General features: G+C 64.8%; 1 protein-coding gene and 2 long non-coding RNA genes across 6 annotated transcripts; 1 reads left to right on the forward strand and 2 right to left on the reverse strand.

Annotated features, from left to right (window-relative positions):
* Positions 1 to 916: 916 nt before the first annotated feature.
* On the reverse strand, positions 917 to 10,425 carry LOC106557794. Of its 4 annotated transcripts, XR_005378903.1 has the most exons (6): positions 7,788 to 10,425; positions 7,411 to 7,580; positions 6,779 to 7,010; positions 4,082 to 4,220; positions 2,311 to 2,440; positions 917 to 1,923 (listed from the first exon to the last, which is right to left on the reverse strand). It is a non-coding gene; the product is annotated as an uncharacterized LOC106557794 (long non-coding RNA). The 4 variants fall into 4 exon arrangements; XR_005378904.1 differs by having other exon boundaries at positions 4,082 to 4,217; positions 7,411 to 10,425; XR_005378902.1 differs by having other exon boundaries at positions 7,411 to 10,425.
* Positions 6,258 to 15,298, forward strand: ERFE (erythroferrone). Its single transcript, XM_038574352.1, is given in 9 exon segments — positions 6,258 to 6,455; positions 8,468 to 8,590; positions 9,658 to 9,760; positions 10,777 to 11,039; positions 11,283 to 11,391; positions 11,483 to 11,573; positions 12,323 to 12,401; positions 13,454 to 13,480; positions 13,482 to 15,298. Coding segments are annotated over 9 exon segments (1,065 nt in total). The 3' UTR covers positions 13,554 to 15,298.
* LOC119865978 lies at positions 12,896 to 13,867 on the reverse strand. Its single transcript, XR_005378905.1, has 2 exons — positions 13,508 to 13,867; positions 12,896 to 13,152 (listed from the first exon to the last, which is right to left on the reverse strand). It is a non-coding gene; the product is annotated as an uncharacterized LOC119865978 (long non-coding RNA).
* Positions 15,299 to 16,333: the final 1,035 nt, after the last annotated feature.

Raw genomic sequence — 16,333 nt, forward strand, 5'->3', positions numbered from 1 at the left:
ACAAAGGGGCTCTTCCAAGGTGTGGGCGGGGGGCAAGAATTCAGCAGGGCTCAAGAGGCTCCCAGTGGGGAACCCAACGACAGTGGGGAGCTGTCACCAGCCCCCTGCCCTTCTGTGTGGGAAGGAGTGGCCACAGCCTCCGGAGAGCTGGAGGGAGAGGGTGCAAGGATCTGGGGCCTTTGCTAAAGGAACACAGCCTGTGCCCCCGTCACCTGCGGCCCAGTGGGGACGATGTAGCAGAGCAGATGCCCCAACCTCACTCTTTCCTGCCCCCCAGTCCCCTGCTGGTGGCTCCCGCTGGCCAGACCCAACCAGAATCAGAGGGAGAGAGCAGGCCATTGGCAGGGAGCAGGTGAAGGGTGGCCAGGGCACCAGGACGGGCAAATGGAAGATTTCTACCACACTAACTGGACACTCAGGGAATTCTCACAGAAGACAGATACTCGTGGACATTTGCACAGGGAATGTCTGTGGAGCGAGCCAAGCCACCCTCTTCCCTTATCAAAGCCCCCTGGTTTGGGAGCTAGTGTGGGAGTCTAGAAAGGAAAACGTATAACCTTGGAACGTGTGCAAAAGTCCACCGAACTCTCAGGCCCACAGGGGTGAGACCACCCGCCCAGCCCCAAAGAGCTCACGTCTGCCTGGCGGGCGGATGCTGTCTTTCTCACAATGGTCGGGTAAACTGACACCCCCAGCAGACCTCAGAGCTCGGTGGGCGAAGAGTGGCACGCAGGGCCCTCAGGAGCCAGGCCCAAGGCAGTCAGCTCAGGCTCCGCTCCCTCTGCCTCCCAGATGAGCCAGGCACAAGGATGCTTTGAGCCATTCCCGTTGGACTTGGGTTTCCTAGTACCTCCCAGACGAGACCCTTTTCTTTCTTTTCTTTTTTTTTTTTTTAATTTTATTTATTTATTCATGAGAGACGCAGAGAGGCAGAGACAGAGGCAGAAGCAGGCTCCCCGAAGGGACTCGATCCCCGGACTGGGACCACACCCTGAGCCAAAGGCACACGCCCAACCGCTGAGCCACCCAGGCGTCCCACGAGACCCTTTTCTTATTGAGCATCTTCCCTGTACTAGGCAGGGACGGTGACTGCTGGAAGCAAGCAGTTGACAGTCCCGGGTAAGTATCTGTCATTAACGAGCTGGTCAGGCGACAGTTCACCGTAGTCAGTTCATTCCCCGGCTCTAGCTGGTTGGTCGACCAGTTGGCTGAGCGGGAAGTAGGCGTTTTGACCAAGACTCTATCTGTGACTGAGGGAGGGGTGGTCACAGCCACATACAAGGTAAGGACGGCCACTCCTCCGGGGCCTTGTCATTCATCTTTGGTCCCCGGTGCCACTCAGCCTGAGGTGTGGCTACCGTGGCTGCGTGCACGGCCGATTGCTCCTGGGACCCCAGGGAGGCGGCCAAGCACGACGCTGATTAATTGAAGAAGGAAGTGGGAGCTTCCCTGAGAATCTTCACAGAGGACGTCATTTCCTGTTTGGAATAAGCCCCCCACGAGCCAGGAGGACTTCCCCAAAGCTGAGTCAGCCCCAGAGCTTTTCAGGGCAGGCTCTTCCCCTGTCAGATCTGAAGTTGCCCACGGACCTGTCCGGGATGCGCGGGGCTCACCCCCTGACCCGCGGCAGGAACGAGTAAACGTTGTTCACCCCGTGAGCCTGCTGACTCCGAGTTGCAAAGGCCGGACGCGTGACCTGGGCCAGTCCCAAGATCTCAGGCTCAGTTTCCTCATCTGTGCAATGGGGATAATCACACGATTTGAGAATTAGATGATGTCATGTGTTCGGAAGGTTCCAGGAAGCAGCGAAAGGTCGCCTGCCTGGACGTTGAGAGGCCACACAACAAGTTGACTTCAGGCTCCCACTGTTTTCCGGGGCAAAGGGAGCTTTTATTCCCATGACTTCATCGGCAAAGGTCCTTCCTTTGGAGGAAAAGAGAAGAGTGGGAACAGCTTGAGTGCCGCAGCCGGATGGGAAGCCAGGGCTGAGGCCGTGACAGGCAGGCCCAAGAATGAGGATTAGGTTTCAGCCAGGCATGAGGGCGCGTGGGGGAGGCCGCCTCAGGCTCCCTCCGGGCCCCCTTCCGTGGCCACTCATCCGGTACTTCTACCCTGGGTTCTATGACCTCAGCCCCAGACGCTGCCCCCGCTCTGGCCCCGGGGACCGCTGCTGCAGGGGACCAGCCTTGGTGCCACCAGAACCCGTTTTCTGCTGGTCCCTGACCTGTGTGATTCTTTGCTAAGCCCCGCCCTCCTCCGGGTGGACTTCAGTTTTGAAATGTGACCCCAGAAACATGCAGGGAGCCCCACCTGAAGGCCCCGGCCCCAGAGCCAGGCTGCATCATCACCTCGGGACAGCTTTATGGGAGCCTGTACCGGCACCAGAACCGATTTGATTTGGGTCCTCCGGCAGGGCCCATGACATCACTGGGATTGTTCACTGTTTGGGAAAATAACTGGTTTGCACATAGCAACAGCTCCTGTCCTCCAAACTGGCGTCGTGCGGGCTGGGGCCCCCACCGTGAGGGGGAAATGAAGTCACGGGAGCATCCTAAGGATCCCATGCCCCAAACTGGATCCCTCCATTCCCAGAAGGCATCAGTATTGCCAAAGGTGACAGCCTGAGCGTCACCTTTCCACAGCGTAGGTTGGGCCAAATGGCATCTGGCCCTGAGGGTGGCTCGCACCGTGTCCCCGCTGACAGATTCCAGGCCGGCCCCCAGAGGGGGGCCCGCAGCAGCCGGGCCTCTGCGCTGAGGGTGAGCATCCCCGGGCACCTGCCTCCTGGTCTTGCTTGGCCGGCTCACGCCTCAGCAGCGGGAACCCAGGGAAAGGCTCAGGGGCAACAGCCACGATGCCCACTCTACAGACCGGCAAACTGAGTCTCAGGGGGACAAATGCCGAAAGGCCCCAGGTAGGCCTCCTCCAAAACCAAGTACGACCGTTGCTCTAGATGGCCAAGCAGGAACCAGGTGTGCCGAGCAGACCCACTGCTGGGGCGGTCTGCCCTGTGCCCCCATCCTGCTCTGCCACATGGCCAGGCCTGGAACCTCTGTCTTCACGTGGCCCTGAGGGCAGTCCCTCCCTGCTCCCCCGTGACATGGTGTGATGGCCTGAGGCCAGGGACCTTCCCCACTTAGGCAGCCTAGAAGGCAAGCAGGCCTCCACCATGGCCCCACGCAGCGCCCACTGTGACCTCGGCTCACCCTAGAGCAGCCCCTGGGGGCACGTGTGCGTGGATCCCAGCTCTCAGGCAAGGAAACTAGAAAAAAGCCTCCTAGGAGTTCTGGGACAGACTGGCCACCATCAGCTGCGAGGCAGAGCCAGGCCTTGAAAGTGGCCCCCAAGAGAAGCCTCTTTCCTCCCACCATGTAGGGCTGCCCCCATGGCTGGGGCGCTTTGTGGGTGAGCCCGCTGGGTTCAGGAGCGGCCAGCCACCTGTGTTCCCCTGGCCTGTCCCCACAGCCACAGCCCAAGGGCACCCTGCACCACAGGGACCTGCTGGCCTTAGGGAAAAGTCCGGGCCGCAGTTTCACCCGTAACCTTCCAGCTCACCGTGGAGCTCATCCTCCCCACCCCCTAGACTAGGAAGGACCAGAATGGGCAAGACTTCTGGCTGTGGAGATGTGGCCATGCCCAGGGGCAAGGGGGCCTGGGCCTGGCCCCGAGCCCGGGCTGTGTGTCCCTGCGCAAGCCCCCGCCTCGCCGGGCTAGTCGGCGTGGCCCGGGAACAGCGGGAGAGGTGCTGGGTGTGGACGTGCTTTTTCAGAAACGCGCAGTGACCGTTCACAAGCTGCATCTCCTGGGGCCAGGAGCCTCTCTCCACCAGCAGATCGGCAGCGACAACACACCCCACACTTGGCGTCCTACAGCCCCAGATAAAGTCTTACCGAATAAATGAAACTGAACAAAACGTTAATAGTGAAAACGCGGAGGCCCGTGTCCCGGCACAGACGTGTCATTGCAAAGTGCTCCACACCCAGCTTCTTAACAGACGTTCCCCGTGGGACCAGAGATGAGAACCCACCCGAGAAATCCCTGGTCCTTCGAAGGCTTTACAACCGCGGATTTGATTCCTTACCAGGAACAAAGCTGCCGAATGTCTGCAGATGAAAGAAGCTCGTGTATTTTGTTGAGAGCCTGTGACAGAAGCCGGTGTTCACCAAACGTCTTCTTGGGGATCTGCAGTTTCCAGATGAATCCCAGATCGTTTCCTTCTACTGATGATTTTTTTAGTATTTTATTTATTCGTTCATGAGAGACACACAGAGAGGGGCAGAGACACAGGCTGAGGGAGAAGCAGGGAGCCCAACGCGGGACTCGATCCCGGGACCCTGGGGTCACGCCCTGAGCCAAAGGCAGAGGCTCAACCGCTGAGCCACCCAGGTGTCCCCCTTCTACTGATAATTTAAAAAAAAATTTTTTTTCAAGATACAGACAGAACTTCTCTGCTGCAGCCTTGCCTCCAAAAGACCTCGCCACAGATAAGTCTGTAGGACACACACTGCCCCTTGGGGCAAGACTCCTCCCGCCAAAAAAAAAAAAGGGAAAGAAGAAAACCCCAATTTTATCACCATACTCACCTCCTACTGGAAAAGAGGCAGAGTCACAGAATAATGAACACCGAATACCAGGCTTTATGTAAAGCATGAAATATTTCCTGTGTCCCCCACACCTGCGCCCCGTCTGGCACAGACGGCAGCCACGGAGTGGGGGTGCATGAGTGGGGGTTCCGGAGGTCTACCCGCCGTCCCCCAGCCTAGGGAGGGCACCACCTGCTTTCAGTCCTCCGTGCCACACTCCCAAATAGGACAGGGGGAGGCCTCCTGCCTTCCCAAGAGGGGGAAATCATCTCTTGGTGTGGGAGGCAGACCCCTGGCAGGTGCACTCCTCAGCTGCCCCCCCCCGAACAAACTATGTGGTGTTGCCCTCTCTTGGTGGGGGAGGCCCCTGTGCTGCCCTCGTGCCTTCCCCGGGGAGACAGGAAGGCAGTGGGCACCGCTAGGCAAGCAGCCCAGAGGGGCGAGGGGGCTGGCTCCTGACAGGGAGGGGCCCGCGGTTCAGGCCTGCAGGACCTGGTCCCCCTAGGCCAGCGGGGTCCAGCCCCCACCTGGCCAGGTCACCAGGGCGCTCAGTCCTCCAAGCCCGGGCCCTGCCGGGAGGGCTGTGTCTGCGCGGGGACGGGGAAGGACAGCCGGCTCTGAGCGTGGGGCCCCCCAGGCCTCCCTGCGGAGTGGGCAGCCGGGGACGGAGGGGGCCCCGCGGGGGAGAGGCGCCGGGGTGGGGGGTCTTGGAGTGTGTTCCTGCTCCCAGCTACTAGACCTGTGTTGTCGGGGCAGCCGGGGGGGGGGGGCTCAGGGCATGATCCCGGGGTCCCAGGATCGAGTCCTGCGTCGGGCTCCCTGCGTGGAGCCTGTGTCTCCCTCTGCCTGTTTCTCTGCCTCTCTGAGTCCCTCATGAATAAATAAGTAAAATCTGTTAAAAAACCACATAAACCTGTGTTGCCGACACCTGGACCTCACAGGTGCCACCAGGATAAGCCTCATGGTCCCCCCAGGCGGCAGAGCAGACCCCACGGGGGGAGAAGGGATGCCCCCGGGCTCAGAGGACCGAGGCCACCGGCTCCCCCTAGAGGAAGGGGTGTCAAGAGGGCAGGGGGGGTCCAGGCTCTCCGGGGAAGAGCTGGACGCGGTGCGCAGGCCCCTCCGCAGGACGGGGCGCTCCGGCCAACGCCACCGGCCCCCAGCCCTTGCCTCCCGCGCCCCAGTTCGCCCCGTGGTCCCTCCTCGAACCCGCACCCGCACCCCCGCCCCGCGCCCGCCCTGCACCCGGCCCGCAGCCCCGCCTCGCGGCCGCGCCTCCCCCCCCCCACATACCCAGGCACACACACGCGCGCGCACACACGAGCACACGAGCACAGAGGCAGACACGTTTGCACGCGCACACAGGGGCACACGCACACGGGCAGAGGCGGACACGTTTGCACGAGCGCACACGCGCACAGAGACAGACACGTTTGCACACACGCACACACGCGCGCACACGGGCAGAGGCGGACACGTCCCCCCCCCCGCCCCCGCGCACACCCCGCCCAGCGACCGCGAGCGCGCACCGGGGCCGCCAGGGGGCGCGGGGCCGAGCGGCGGCGGGCGAGGCGGGGGATTCGAGCGCGTTATAAGGCGCGGAGGGAGCCCAGCGGCTCCCACGCCCGCCCCGCGCCCGCGCCCCGCGCCCCGCATCCCGCGCCCGCCGCCCGCATGGCCCGCGCCCGCCGCCCCGCCGGGGCCCGCCTGCTGCTCGCCTGGGCCGCCCTGCTGGCCGCCGCCGCCGCCCCGGGCCTCGGCTCCCCTGCCCCGGAGCCCCGCCGCGCCCGCCGAGAGCCGCGCCCCGGGAACGCGAACCAGCCGCCCGCAGGCCCCGGGCACAGCCTCGCGGGGCCGCCCTCCGGGCCGCCGGTAAGACGCCGCGGCCGCCGCCTGGGCCCGGGACCCGCCCCGCAGCCTGCACCTGGCCGGCTCCGGTGGGTCTGCGCCCGGGAGCAGCCTTCGGGCCCCTCTGATGGGCGCACGGAAGGAAGGGGCCCGGCAGGAAAGCCCACTTAGCTGCATTCTCGGGAGATTGGGAAGCACGGCTTGTAAAGGCGCAGCAAATTAGGGCCCACCCTTCCCCGAACCTATTAGGTGAAGTTCTCCCGGGAAAACAGACCCCCAGAGAGCCTCCCTCTGGGTCCGGGAGCGCGGGGGCCTGTGCGGGGCCCCAGGGACGTGTGACTTCTGACCTTGGAGGGGTGATCTTCAGCTGCGCCCCGTTCTTCCTTCGAGGGCAGGGCAGAGTGGTCAGGTGGGGACGTTGGGGGTGCTTCAGAGGGGCCCCGGTGTGGGCAGGCCTTGCAGACCCAGAGGGGACAGGGCCCTCGGGGAGACGGTCTGGTTCAGCGTGTCCCCAAGAGCTTGCAGGCAGTGCCAAGTGCAGGCCCCCGCTGGGCTTCCGCTGACACCTGGACACCTCCTCTGATGAGGGTGAGGGCGGCAGGGGCGTCCCCTCAGGGAGACTCCCCAAGTCGTGCCCCCCACCCCTGGAAGCCAGGGAAGGCAACCCCACCCAGACAATTGGCCACACCTTCTGGAGGAGGGCGGCCAGATGTCAGGACATGGTCACCAGGAAGCAGGGGGCCCCCTGTGCTTCTGGGAGGGGTTCTGGCCATGGTCTCTCTCTGGGGGACAACGTGGTGGCAGGGGCTCCCCACCTCCTTTCTGAGAGCCCCTCAAGGCTGGAGACCTCGGCAGGGGCGGGGGTGCCCAGGGCAGCTGCCCAACACCCACCCACACTGCCACAGGCCTGTCTCCTGGGGCCCCAGGCTGACAGGGCTCCACCTGTTTCCACGCACTGCCCCCCCACCCCCGCACCAACCTGGGGTCTGAGTCCAGCTGGGATCCACCGGCCCCACTGGCAGGGTCAGCCAGGCACGCCGCTCCGGCCTGTGTGGGATGCTCCTGGCGTGTGTTCCCACGGAAGGCAGAGCGGGGCCGGAAGGTGCAATCCAGTCCTGTGTCCTCGGTGAGCGGCGAGCAGGGCCGCACCTGGCAGTGGGGAGGCCCTGGGCACCCTGAGGCCTCTCTCTGTGCAGCCCCAGGCTCCTCCGACAGGGAGGGCCCCGCCTCCCCACCGTGGCACGCCGGTCCCGCAGGGCGGCCGGGAGACCACTGGCTCGGGCGCTGACCAAGGGTCCTGGCCGCCTCCAAAACCCTGGGCTCCATTGCCACCTGCGCTGCTGCTCGTGGCCTCACCTGAGCCCTCCTTGCCCGGAGCCCAGAACGCCTGAGGCCCACTGCCTCATGGGCCATGGCCTCTCCCTGCAAGGCACATCCTGGAATCTTCCTCGGAGCCAGGACTGGTCAGAATGCCGCATGCAGGGCAATGGATATTTCTAGAATCATCACTGCCGTTGTTTAGGAGGCCTGAGGGAGCCGGGTGGTGTGGCACCCCGTGCAGGGGCCTTGAGCCTCCGGGCCTCTAACCGCCTCGACCTGCAAGCTGCAGCCGCCCCGAGGGCCAAAATGGGCCGCACGGGCCCTCGTGGTCTCACCGCCCCCTCCCCTGCACTCGTGAGTCTGTGGTCCCATCCTCTCGGTCATTGTCCCAGGGAGAGGGGGCTGGGGGCCCAGCGGGGCCAGGGCTCCCACCTGCTACCAGGCTCCACACCCACCTTCCTGCACCCCACAAAGCGCCAGGAAGTTGTCTTCTCGCAGTGCCCAGGCTGTCGTGTGGCCTGGTCGTCGTCCTCCGTGTGCCAGGAGGGAGGGAAGCACGGGCCGGCGGGGGGGCTGTGCCAGCTTGGAGGGCGCCGCCATGGACCAGGACAAGGGCCCGAGGCCCGTCCTGCGCCCTGACGGCCTGCAAAGCTCCATCTGCGTGGCGGGCACCCAGCGGGGGAGGCGAACCGACCCGAGGGCCGGCTGTGTTCCAGGAGCCTGCCACCGACGGGACGCACAACTTCGACCCCAGGGACGCCTGGATGCTCTTCATCAGGCAGAGTGACAAAGGCGTCAACGGCAAGAGGGGAGGGAGAGGCAAGGCCAGGAAGCTGAAGGTGAGCACAAGAGCCCCCAGCAGCGTGTGCGTGTGCGTCTCCGGGGACAAGCGAGGGGCCTCCACCTGCGGGCCCCCCGGCGCCCCCAGCCTGCCACCATCACCCCCGAGCACCCTGCACCAGCTCCGCGGGAGCACCCTGAGCATGGCCAGTGAGGACGGACCCTCCCCCTTGGCCTGGGGTCAGAGAGCACGGAAAGTGCCAGGCTGGGGGACCAGACGACCCTGAGTTTGACAGTTGTTCCTACATTTTCCCCGCACCCCTAGAGAGCTGTGAGGTGACAGCCCCATTAGCTACCCCCTTCTCTTCCCTCTGCATCCTAGCGAGGGGGGCCTGGGCTGACCTGGGAGGGGAGTCCGGGACCAAGCCGGGGATTGCAGCTGGGCTAGAGCAACACACCGTCTGCCTGGGGAGGTGGGGAGCCTCAGGGGCCCTGGAGGCTGTGGGGTCCCCACTGTCGTTCAGCTAGCCCGAAACCTGCCACCAGCTCCTGATGTCTGCCCCTTCCTTGTCCCCAGGGGTGGGGGGCTCTGGGCCAGGGCCGTGTCACTCACACTGGGTTTGGGCTTCTCTACCCACCCAGGACTGGCATTGCCCTGTCCCGGGTCTACCCCAGTGCTGGGGTGCTGGGCTCTGGGCCTGAGGTGGGTGGGCTGCCGGGCTGTCACTGTGGCCTCGCCTCCCTGTCACCCCTTGGAACCACCTGGCCCCACCCCAAGCTAAGCCAGGGTGCTCTCCCCTGCAGGGGACTCACTTGCTGTTGGCTGACCGGCAATGTCCCCCTCTCCCTCCACCCAGGAACCCCTCTGTGTCCCCATTTGTGGTTCTTGGGGCCCCACCCCCAGAGGCCCCACAATCCCCGTCTTCACACTCAGAGCCCACGGCTTCCAAAGCGCAGCCTCACTGCCTTCTCAGGGGAGTCGGAGGCCGGGAGGCTGACCTTCACCCCCAGGTCAAAGCAGGATCCCCTCCTGCCTGCCTGAGTGGTGAGAACTCGTGGAGAGGTCCCAGTGGTCCCCCGCCTACCTGCTCAGACGTCCTCTGAGCCTGCTGAGGTTCCTTTTCAGCTTGGCCTGCCGGGGCCCCCAGGCCCCCCTGGGCCCCAAGGCCCCCCTGGCCCCATCATTCCCCGGGAGGTGCTGCTGAAGGAGTTCCAGCTGCTGCTGAAAGGTAGGGGGCGGGCGCACACACCGCCTGCGTGAGTGGGCCGGGACGGTGTCCGGGAGGAGCCGGGGTGGCTAGATAGTCCCACAGCCCGCGCAGGTGAGGCCGAGGGTCAGAGGCGGGGTGGGCAGGAGCGGCGCAAGGAGGAGGCTCTGCAGAGGAAGCTGGACTTGGCCACTCAGTGTTCAGTGGGTGCTTGGGGACCAGCGCCCATGCCCCTGGGACTCAGGTGGGCCCGGGCAAGGCCAGGACACCTGGACCCCACCCCCACTGAGTGAGGACCGTCAGGGAGGATCAGAGGTCCTTCACCTTGCAAAGTGGTCCTCTGATCACAAACCATATGGGGATCTGAGGCTCACCCCAGGTGACACGAGTTCCCCTGTGTCCCTGCCTGTTCCTACAGCAGGTGTCAGCCGCTGGCCCAGAGCCCCATGGGAGGCAGGAAGGGTAGAGTCCCGGGCAGCACAGGTGCAGCCCAGGCTGCGGTGAGGGCTGTCGTGGCCCGGAGGTGGCCCTGCAGGCGGCCCGCTGCCGAGTGGTGGTCACTGTACTCACCAGGGCTCACTTCATTATGGGAATTAGAGCCTTTTCCCTCTTCAGTTCGGCGCACCCTTCACTTAAACTTATTCCAGCCTCCAGCTGCCTTGCCGGGCGGCCAGGGCTGCCGATGGCACTGCCGATGGCGCTGCGGGGACAGTAGTGTGGCAGGAGCAGCGCCGGGGGGAAGCTGGGGAGGCCGGCGGGGTGAGGCGGCCCCGGGCACCGAGCTTCCCGGTGGTCAGAGCGCCAAGGGCAAGAGGAGCGGCTGCGGGCTCGGGACGCTGTTCCCACGGGCCCTGCGGCGCAGGGGGTGTCCGCGGATCCCCGGATCCCGGCGGAGGGGGCTGCCAGCACTCGGCAGGTTGGGTTCCCGGCAAGGGGCAGGTGCGGGGAGGCGGGGGAGGGCACTGGGGGTGCGAGGGGCCGCGGGAGGGCACGGTGGGGGCGGGCGGGCGGGGGGGCCACTGCTCGCTCTGTGCCAGGAGCCGTGCGGCAGCGGGAGCGCCCGGCCCCCGAGCCCTGCACGCGCGGCCCCGCCGAGGACGCGGACGCGGCCACCGCCCGGGAGGACGACGAGGCGGGGGCGGCGGGGGCGGCGGGGGCGGCGGGCGTGCTGGCGCTGCTGGCTGCACCCCTGGCCCCGGGCCCGCGGGCGCCGCGCGTCGAGGCCGCCTTCCACGGTCGCCTGCGGCGGGACGCGTCGGTGGAGCGGCGGGCGCTGCACGAGCTGGGCGGCTACTACCTGGTGAGTCGGGGGCGCGGGGCGGGCGGCCCTCCCCGCTGACTCCCCCCCCGGGCTGACCCCCCCTGACCTCCCCCCACCTGGACCGACGCCCCCCGGTGGTCAGAGCGCCAAGGGCAAGAGGAGCGGCTGACCCCCCCCCCGGGTGACCTCCCCCTGACCTCCCCCCACCTGGACTGACGCCCCCCGGGCTGACCCCCCCCCCGGGCTGACCCCCCCCCCCGCTGACCCCCGCGCGCCCCGCAGCCCGACGCCGAGGGCGCCTTCCGCCGCGGCCCCGGCCTGAACCTGACCAGCGGCCAGTACACGGCGCCCGTCGCCGGCTTCTACGCACTCGCTGCCACGCTGCACGCGGGTGAGGCCCTGGGCGGGGGCGGGGGCGGGGGCGGGGGCGGGCGGGGCGCGGCACCCCCAGGCTCGGCCCGTGACCGCCCCCCTCCCCGCAGTGCTCGCCGAGCAGCCCAGGCGGGGGCCGCCGCGCCCCCGGGACCGCCTGCGCCTGCTCATCTGCATCCAGTCCCGGTGCCAGCAAAACGCGTGAGTGGGCGCGGGGGGGCGGGGACCCCGGCACCAGACTCGCCCCCACCCTCCATGTCGACCCCTACCGAGCCCCACCCCTGGCTCCAGGAAGGCCTCCCAGTCTGCCTGTGTCCCCAGCAGCGGGAGCTCCCCGCAGGGCACAGGGGGCTGCTCCCCCACACTGTGCTGCCCACCGCCCAGCCCTCTCCTGCGGTGAACTTTCCTTGCACCTGGGGCCCGAGGGCAGGGGCTGCTCCCTGAACCCCCAGCACCCCCCCAGAGCCCAGGCACAGGGCAGGAGCTTGGGGGCTGCTCCCCTGAACCCCCAGCACCCCCCCCCCCAAGAGCCCAGGCACAGGGCAGGCGCCCCAGCACAGCTGTAGAAGGGAACGAAGTTCAGAACTTCTTACGCTGCTTTGGAAGGCTTCCACAGATTGGCCTGAGCCCACTTCTTAGCGTCAACTGCTGCCACCCGGCCCCACTCCAGCTGCACCAGCCTGTGTCTGGTTTCCAGCAGATCCAGGACTTTTCAGCCCCTGGCCTGGACCCAGCCTTGCTTTTCCGGGCACCCCCAGAACCCCTTTGGCCCTGTGGAGGCTGTCCCGACTCCTCTTGGGGAGTTCAGATGCCACTCTCCACCAGAAGACCTGGCCAGGACAGCTGTTACCACTGCACCTAGCTGGGCCGCTGTTGGTTGCTGGGGTGATTTGTGGGTGAGGTTGGTGGGGTCTCAGGGGGTGTGGGCTGATGCGCTGTTTTGGCCGCAGCTCCCTGGAGGCTGTCATGGGCCTGGAGAGCAGCAGTGAGCTCTTCACCATCTCGGTAAATGGCGTTCTGTACCTGCAGGTGCGTGGGGCAGGCTTGGCTGTGGGGTGAGCAGGAAGGGAGGAGGATCTCTGGGAGCAGACTCAGACTCCAGGCCTGGGCAAGGTCGCCAGTTTGGGCAGAGCAGGGCCACCTCCAGGTCCCTTCCCCCAAGCCCTGGGCCTGTCTTCCCGCCAGCAGTTGCTCTGCTGCTGTCAGTGGTCTTCAGACCTGCCGATCATCCCACAGAGGACAGGGCTCCGCGTTGGGATGGGGGCCGGAGGGAACTGGGGTCGGTTCCGCACCCTCGGGCTGGGGTCCTGACACCCTGGGCCTGTTGAGGCTATGGGAAGTAGGAGGCATCCTCTCTGCACAGAACCCTACCCGACAGTCTCTTTCTGGCATGGGGTGGGGTGGGGGTGTGGGGCTTCTGGCAAGTGATGGAGAAACTGATGTGAAGGTGGGATTAAAAAAGAAAACACTCAAGGGCAGCCGTCCTGAATCACAGCTGGCCCTTAAATAACAGTATGCCGGGCCCCGCTCTAAGCTCTTTACGTAAATGATCTTAGTTATCATGGCGTTTTAAGGTCAGTAGTACCAGTTTTCCTCTGTTCGCTTCTTCTAAAAAAAAGTTCATCGTTCAAGTACGGTTGGCGTACAGTGCTTCCAAATAAGGGAATGAAGGCGCAGAAAGTTTAGGTAGTTCACCCGCGGAACTGGAGCCAGGCTGCCGGGAGGCGTCCAGGGGTCTGGTCCCGGGCACTGCTGGGTGCCACGTGGTCCACCGGAGGCCCTGAGATGCAGAAGGTGGGTGGGATTCTGCATTTCTGGGAGCTCTCGGGGAACGGGACACCGCAGGTGCGTGGACCACGCCGGGAGCAGGCCCGGGGACCGGCCCGCGACGGCTCCGCTCGGCGGCTGGTGGCCAGCTTGTGGGGAAGGGCCACCCTCAGCGCTTTGGAGAACTGACAGGGTCCCACCCCGTGCAGCAGAGCAGCTGTTGGGGCTCTGAACCGGAGCGGGCCTGGGGCAGTGGTCTGCTCAGCCGCGGGCCGCAGCCGCGGGCCCCAGGCCGACCCCGACCCTCTCCACAGACAGGACAGTACACCTCCGTGTTCCTAGGACAACGCCAGTGGCTCCCCACTCACGGTGCGCAGTGGCTCCCACTTCAGCGCTGTCCTCCTCGGCGTGTGAGCGGCCAGGCCAGGCCCTTCCTCTCGCGGCCAACAGAAGTGGGGGCAGTGCGGAGTGGCGGAGGCCACATGCAGGAGGCGGCCCACTGGAACTGCCCACCGTGGCCACTGCACTTCAGCCGGAGACGGCCAACCACTGCAGCCCAGAGAGGGGACGTGCAAACTGTCCCAGAACAGGAGCAATTGCAGGATGGCGTCTTCCAAAAGGAGAAGAGCCCCGTTGGGCTGTCCCTCGGCACACGTCTCTGGTGGGGCTCGGCGCCAGGAGTACTTGCTCTGTTCCTGGCTGCGGGCCGGCTCCCCTCTGGCCTGCAGGGCGCCTGCCCAGCCAGCCTCTGCCTCTGCCTTGGCCCAGCCCCATCCTTCCCATCGTTTTTAGTGTTGTGGGCACCAGCACGCCAGCAGGAGGGGAGAGGCTGGTCACCTGCCCGGACGCCCCATAGGGTGGGGGTCCCGGTCCCCACCCACCCTTCCCCCAGGGTGCCTTTGGCCTGGACCTCTTGCAGTGACCACAGGACTGGAGTCTCACGGCCCCTTGGCACAGCAGCCTCAGAAACCAGAGCAACACTAGAAAGGGGCTTATGGGGGGATGGTGAGGATTAACATGCTCAAGATAACTCCTAAGTTCACCTCACAGATGGCCTTTTCAGAGCCCACCCCCCTCCCCAAGCCTGTCCTAGAGTGGTCCCTCTTCCCATCCCCTCCGAGGCTCTGACTCACTGTGGGGATCCACCCACCAAAGGAAAGATCTAGAATATCTTTGCAGATCAGAGACGAGCAGGCCCTGCCCACCCATCTGAACAGATAAAGCAGAGGCTTCCTGGGAGCCAAGAGCTCCCGCTGCCCACCCCAGGCCCCACAGAGTCCAGCCAGCTCTGCATCTTCCCCACTGGGGGAGACACGAGGCCCTGAGCTCAGGTGGAGAGGGGACAGATGGGAGATGATGCTGAGGAAGCTGGGTCCTGAGTCCACTGTGCTGCTCTCGCGGTGACGGGACCTGGGGGATAGGGGGCGGCTGTGAGGAGACACGGGCATCCATCTACAGCAGGTTCCTTCCAAGGTGTAAGGCCCCTCACCCCCTGCAGAGGAAGCTGCTCCCACCCCTTCCCCAAACACGGCAGCCTTGCACACCATGGCTGTGGGGACCAGGTACCACGGGGTGCCCTGGGGGCCAGGCTGGTCTGACAGGTGTCCAGGCCTGGAGAGAGGGCAATGGCTGCAGTCACCTGGACTGTCCAGCTGGCCTCAGGAGGAACAGGTGACCCAGCCAGGTCTGAGGGACCCCCAGCGCCCGCAGCTTCCCTCCCCGCTGAGAACCCAGTCCTTCCGGCCAGGCGGCCCTGGGCGCCCTACACGTAGAACAGCCACAGGGTGCCCTTGGCAGGCCCAGTGCGATTCTCAGTAGGGCTCGTACCCACCCTACCAGGAAGCGCTGGCCTGTGTCCTGCCTCCCCTCGCACTCTGATAAGGGCTGCCGGGCCACACCCTTCTCTGGATTTCACTCTGCACCCAGCGGGCACAGATACTTCAGAGAAGTTCTCTTTTACCCTTGAAAAAGCCACACATCTTTCCTTTTCTCAACCTAAGCGTGTTACAGCACAATCTGTTCCAGTATTTATCGTATAATATTGCCGGGTGGAATGTATTTATATATATATAACTCGACGAGATGGCTCAAGGACTGGAGAATTCTTGTGCTGTGTGACTATACAGAGTTATAAAAACAAACAGCAGATCTTGAAATAATGGATCTTAATCATTTCGGCCAGGCCCACTGAGGACGGCAAGCAGTGAACTTGGGGAGGGAGGTGGAGGGTGGCCTTCAGCCCCAGGGGGGCCCCTGGACCGCCAGGGAAGCCTCTGCACTAAGCCGCTCTCAGCTCTGGGAACTAGGGGTGCGTGAGGCACACCGGCATCTGGTTTGCTGGGGGGAGATGCTGACCGAATCAACCGTCCTGTGTCCCGGCTCTGGGATGCTGGGTCCCCTCTTCGTGGGGGCCACACCTTACGGCAGCATCAGGGATGGAGCCTGGCCCTCCACACTCTCTGGGGAAGGGTGTGCTCAAAAGGTTCCCGGGGCACTTGTGGTGGGGACACGGGCTCCGCGGAGCTGAGGGGCGATAAGGCGCGCGCTGGGTGGGGGCCGGGGAGCGTTACCAAACTGCCGCTTCCCAGGCAAGGTTTTAGAAACTTACATCATCCTGAGGCAGACACCGACCGGAGGCCCAAGAGCTGCCTTCCTAACATACGATTACAGTGATCACATGACCTGTTTTATACCAGGTCTTGAGAAATATTATCCTCATCAACAGGCTAGTTATGCATTTTTGAACATCTTTGCCAGAAGGGTCCTTCTTTCAAGTGTCCTGGCGAAGAGCGACACCAGCCCAGCACAGGGCCAACAGAACGCCCAATCCTACACGGGAAGCTGGACTTCAGAGGCTGTTCCGAATGGCAGCCTGACTGCTCAGACCGGAGACTGTGTGCTTTGCATACAGGGCATCCGGGTGTGAGTCCTGGGACATCCAGCACTCCAGAGGCCTTGGGTCCCCTTGTTCTGGGAGGCCCTGCCGGAGACACGCTACTCTAGAGGACGGTACCTTTGTGCACCCGTCCATTCCCCCAGCTAAGCCTCGCTTCCTGCTGCGTAACACTGGTGGGCCTTCTTTCACACAGAGAACTGAGAAGAGCCAGAGGGCTCCGACAGCCTGTCTGGGCAGCTTCCTACCTCGGTCTCCTCCCTGCAAAATGCCACTTCCCCTGCCAGGGTCACTTCAAGGG

The sequence above is a fragment of the Canis lupus genome, chromosome 25 (genome assembly GCF_011100685.1).
Source record: "Canis lupus familiaris isolate Mischka breed German Shepherd chromosome 25, alternate assembly UU_Cfam_GSD_1.0, whole genome shotgun sequence".
NCBI lineage: Eukaryota > Metazoa > Chordata > Mammalia > Carnivora > Canidae > Canis > Canis lupus.